Genomic DNA, 5485 nt, shown 5'->3' on the forward strand with positions numbered 1-5485 from the left:
GCCCTCTGACCACCCCTCTGACCACCCCTCTGCACCGTGGCTCTCTGCACCTCAGGCAGCCAGAGCGAGCAGGCTCCAGCCCGCTACTGTCTCTCCCGCTGGGGTTCTAGAGCTGCAGGTCCCAGCCCCTGACCCACTCCTGCACAACCACAACTGGATTTCTGCTTAACGAGCTTTGGCCCGTCAGCTGCACCCCAGCCCCACTCACAGACCAGCGGGCACGTGGCCTCCCCTGAAGACTGAGTCACCAACAGAGCCACCGGCGCCGCCTCCCAGGGCCGGGTCTGAACTGCCTCCCCGCCTGCCCCACCTTCTTCCGCCTCTGGGTGGCTGCTTCCCCTTCAGGGGTCCCAGTTACCAGGTGAGTTCGAGCCACAGGGGCAGTCAGAGTCACTGTCGATGTCTGTTAGGTCACCTCAACCTGGACAGCTCGGGGGTTCTCGGCACTCACCCCGGCAGTTCCCCAGAGGCCCCCCGAACCTCCCTGGACACGGCTTCCCGGCGACGACGGGGTCAGAGGCCTGGGAGCAGCTGCCCACGGGAGACCCCGGGCCCTGCGGAGCCGCCCGCTGCCGCCCGGGGTGGGACGCGGCCGACGCGCCGACTCACATGGTGAAGTTGTCGTCCAGGAAGCAGCGGTTACGCAGCAGGCCGGCCCAGAGCTGCACGCCGATGATCCCGAAGATGAAGAAGACGAAGAAGCAGAGCAGGAGGACATTGCCCAGCATGGGCAGCGTGTCCAGGAGCAGGTTCACCAGGATCCGCATACCTGGAAAGGCAGAAGGTGCAGGACGGTCAGGCGAGGGGCAGGGAGGGGGCCGGCACAGGGCTGGAGAAGCGGCCAGGGAGGACGGTGGGCGGAGGGGGGCTGCAGGAGAAGGGTCTCGTGGCTCCCAGATGGCTCCGCGGTCAGTGGGGGGCCCTTCTCCTTGGTACCTGCCCCCCGACCCCCCCAGAGGCTGTGGGAAAGGCTCGGTGCCCCACACCGTGACACTGGGTCGCGGGAGAACAAGCAGGCATCATGGAGCCTTTGATTTAAAGGCCAGGCCCTCCTCTGGGAGGCGCACAAGCATGGCCTCCTTCCGTCTTCATGACAACTCGGAGGCTTTGTGGACAAGCCACAGCGAGAAGCCCTGCCCAAGGTCGCACGGCCAGCGGGTGGCAGGGTCTGGACCAAGCCAGCGTCCTGACACCAGGCTAGACCTCTTCCATGACACCGAGGACCTGCAGGCCTGAGGCGGAGGCCCAGTGCCCACGGATGCACAGTAGGTGCCTGGTGAATGTGCCCGCATGCCCTGCACCCCCGGAGCGGTCGCTGCCCCCTGGCCATGCCAGGACACACTGGTGCTGGCCGGCACCGCCCTGCCCGCCCGCTCTGCTGCATGGCGGAAGCCGGCACGGCTGGGTCACCCCAGCAGCGCCGTGGCCAGCAAGGGACTCCCACCGGGCGGGTGCCAGGGAAAGCAGCCTTCTCCCGCCCCAAGAAATAGCTGCAATGAACCACGCACCAGAGGCAAAAAGGAGAAAATGAGGACAGGCAGAGGGGATGAGGGCCCCGGGGAGGCAACGAGGTGACCTTGGTGGGGGTGAGCAGGCGTCGCGGGGGAGGAGAAAGGCTAGTTGTACCCCACAAGGTCCTGGTGGCCTAAAGCCAGCAGGCCGGAGAGAGTCTCTGATCTAGAAAGACCAGGGTCACAGCCCCACCTGGGGCCCGAGGGCCTGGAGGCCGAGGGTCTCAGTAAAGGGTCTTAGGGCGAGGGGTCACCCTGCGCGGCTCAGGGCCACCCCGACTCCAGCAATCCTGGGGCTCCCACCCACCAGAACCAGAGAACCCAGCGGGGCTGCAGCTTCCAGCCCCTCCCCACACTCTTCCACCCTGCGTCTGTCTCCCCTTCCTTACTGTCTGCGCTCCCTCTCCGCAGGCTCAGTCCCTGGGAAGCTGACCCACACCCCCAACCTGAGTGGTCACCCACCATGCAGCTGTCTGGAGCCCCCCTTCCCTCCTGACTCTGCGTCGCCCTGGTCGTAGGAGACCACACACAGCACCCCGACAAGGGGGGCCGCCTCTGCTTCGGCCCGCGCCCCTCCCCAGTCCGATGAAAGCCCGTCCGGCCGCCCTCCAGTCCCTGCGCTTAGGGCTGACTGACATGGAGACCACGTGGCAGGGCCTGGCAGTCGGCACACACCGTTCCCCAGCCCCAGGGATTGGGCCGGGCCGGGCGCATGGCCCCAGCCAGGACCGGTGAGAGTCAGCCCTGAGGTTTCTGCTGGAACCCAGGCAAGGTGCTTACTTTTCTACAGAAGTTGCAAGCTGGGAGGAGTTTGCCGGAAGCTGCGGGACCATCCTACCCCGGAGGGCAGCCCCTGCCCCTGCCCACGGTCCGTGGCTGCTGGCACTGGCCACGCTCTAAGAGAACACAACTCTGGGCCTGTCACCACCGCGCACGGAAAACCCTGGGGTTGCAATTACCCCCCAAAAGCTGGGGTTTGTGGGGGGAGGTGGACCCTGCGCGCAGTGCAGGTGATACATGGGCCTTATGGAACTAGTATAAAATACGCAGTGGGGGCCCTCCCTGGTGGCGCAGCGGGTTAAAGCGCAGCGCTAGGAAGTTTAAGCCCCTTCCGCATGAGTTCGATTCCCGCCTGCCCCGGAGGAGATCCACACGGTACAGCAGACCTCTCCTGACCCGCCTGCTGCTCCCCTCAGCAGTGTACTTCGTCGATCTGCCTGTTCTGCTCCCCACTCTGTCTCTGGTGAATCCTCTCACCCTCCGCATCTCTGGCCTGTACCCCAGTTCTATATGCATTAATAAACAAATAAAATATTTTAAAAAAAAAATACGCAGTGGGGCCCCACGGGTTTTCCCGGGGAGAAGTCGTGGAGTGGTCTGTGTCCTCAAACAAGATCAAGAGCTGGAGGACCGCCCTGCAAGGCACACCCCTCGCCCCATGGCCCTGTGAGCTTCCGCCCCGCCTACCTGTCCGGCTTCACCTCTCACACAGCCTGTCCCCTGCGCCTCATCATACCAAATTACCTAGAGAGAGCGTGGGACTTCGCAGTTTTTACACCTCTTCTGGAACACCGACCTCTCTCGTGCCTGGCAAGGCCCTATTCAGCCACCACAAATGAGGTCTCCTCTCTCTGTGAAGACTTCCCACACCCTTTCTCACCCCATCCCAGGCCTCTGTCTCCTGCTCTAGGCAACCTCAGCTCCTCTGACGTCGCCTGGGTAGCCGTGGACAGTTGTGCAGGCTGCAAACTGCACAGCTCGGCGACCCCCTCATGGCATCATCTAGTCAGATTAACCTCCCGTCTCTTCCATTGGGCTGTCAGCTCCTGGGGGCAAAGTCTACATCTGAGTCACCGCAGAATTGCCAGAGTCCAGCAGGTGTTGAATGACTGCCTGTGAAGGGGTGACGTGACCAGTCATGAGGGCGTGGGGGGGACGGATGGTGACAAAGAGAATGGGGGCTCTGTCCAGATTTTTATTTATTCCAGGGGTAATGATGAGGTGGTTACTGATGAGGATAATATTTGGGATTTGCATCACAAGCTCTGTGTGGAGTGATTTCCAATCAATAATTAATGCCCACCCCCGTGCTCCCTCCTCAAAAAACTAGGTCAGCCTCCTCCAGGGAGGACAGTGGGGCTCCCTTGAAGACAGCTGCCTCCAGCTGAGGGCAGGCCAGGGTGAGCGCAGGCTCCACACCCCCCACCCCCTAGAGCAAAGCCAGGGGCCTGAGGAGGAAGCAAGAAAGCTGGCGGAGAACCTCGCCACCCATCCAAATGTTAAGTCAGCCAGCACAGGCCTGCGTCCCAAATCTCATTCACCCACTCACTCACTCATTCATCAAACACTTCTACTGTCGCGTGTCAGGTACACGGGAACCCTAAGATGAGCACAGAGACAGCCCAGCAGCGGGGTGACGGGGGCTGAGTCTGGGGAGTGGGGGCAGCTCTGGGCACATTCCTGGAGGGGCTGACGTCAAGCTGCGCCCTCAGGGTGGCAGGAGCCTGCCAGGCAGCGGGAAGCACAGGCGAGCAAGGCGGAGTGACGGTTCCGGGGTGTACTGAGGCCACGCGTGGGGGTGCGGGAGCTGCAAAGGGAATGTGGGGCTCCGAGCCAGGTGACTGTCAGGGCGGCTGAGCCCTGGTGGGCTCAGGGCCTGGCACGGAAGGGGTGGCCCTGGAGGCCAGAGACAGAGGGGGCGCGCAGAAGCGGGCAGGGGCAGACGCCAGGCGAGGGCCTGCGGGCGGCTCGCTCTCCCCGCCTGGCTGTCGTGTGCAGCTCCATGGTGCTCCCTGGGGCCCAGTCTTTGTTGCTCAATTAATTACATTCCCTAGTTCTCTCGGATATTGAAATTCTGGAAGGCGCCTGAAAACCCGCGGCTGGCTCTGCTGAAGGGCTGGCAGCCCCCCTCCCCGCCAGGGCCCAGCTCACTTCACGGCCCTCCCCGGGGCCCAGGGCGTCCCAGGGCCACAGCGCCAGGCATAATTAGCTAATTAGGGACTCAGGGCGATTCACTGCTTCCGTGCCAGGGAAAAGGGGCCACGGGCTTAGAGAGTCAGGGAGGACCCCGCGAGACCCCAGCTAATCCTCCCTGGATGCCCACAGCCGTGTAATTAGGCAAGGAAGTCTGCGCTCCGTGCGACCCTCCGCTCCCCTGGCGCTGGGCACAGAACACGGAGGCCGAGAGGCGCGGAGGGGCGGGCCGAACGCGGGGCACAGGGAAGCGGAGGCCGTGACCGGGACCCAGGATGGGGACAAGAGCAGGAGAGACTCCTCGCCACGCTTCCTCACATGCTCGCCGGCTCGGCCCTCCTCCAGCCTTCCCTGGCGCCCACCCTCCCCCGGCCCTGCTGCCCAGGGAGGCCAGGTGGGCCTGGAGGGGGGCAGGCTTCCGGGGGCCCGTGAGTGTGGAGGGGGCCCTGCCCCCCCCGCCCAGAAAGTCCCCAGATGTCCGGCGCAGCCCCCAGCAGCGCCCCGAACGCCAACTCAGGCTGGTCCTGGCTGGGCTGCCCTAAGGCGGAACTTGCCCTCTCTGGCAAGGGCCAGGAGCCTCATCCACAGAAGACCGGGGTTGCCGTCCAGCCAGCCTCGGGGATCCCAGGAGGCCAGGACACCTCAGAAGAGCGAGCCCCTGAAGTCGGAAGCCCCAGCAGCCCCCCTACCCCTAGGGGGATGTGCAGATTCTGACCTACCGCCAGCCCACACCCTGGAGCGCTCCCACCTGCACTCTGTGCAGGCTCCTGCTACCCCTGTGCTGCCCGAGGTGGGGCTCGGGGCAGAGGGCCAGGCTGCTGTGCCCCAGGCCAATGACCCCCCTTCCCGCTCCCCGGGAAGCCCCCGACAAGATGGCCAGGTGAGAGCCGGCTTCCTCCTCCACACCCCTGAGCGGCTGGGCCTTCCGCCTCCACCTCTGGCCTCGGCCCGGCCTAGCCCACCTGCTGACACCTGCTTCCGCCATCGCCATCACCGAGAGG

At 64.5% G+C, this 5485-nt stretch overlaps 1 protein-coding gene across 1 annotated transcript in view; it reads right to left on the reverse strand.

Annotated features, from left to right (window-relative positions):
- CACNA1I (calcium channel, voltage-dependent, T type, alpha 1I subunit) overlaps nt 1-5485 on the reverse strand; it is an 88168-nt gene that overhangs the window by 41162 nt on the left and 41521 nt on the right. The window contains exon 6 of the mRNA XM_012735118.1: nt 610-769. Coding sequence (XP_012590572.1) covers nt 610-769 — 160 coding nt within the window. The remainder of the gene's footprint in view (nt 1-609; nt 770-5485) is intronic.

Source organism: Condylura cristata, unplaced genomic scaffold (assembly GCF_000260355.1).
Source record: "Condylura cristata isolate star-nosed mole 26May11 unplaced genomic scaffold, ConCri1.0 scaffold00004, whole genome shotgun sequence".
In the NCBI taxonomy this organism is placed as follows: Eukaryota; Metazoa; Chordata; class Mammalia; order Eulipotyphla; family Talpidae; genus Condylura; species Condylura cristata.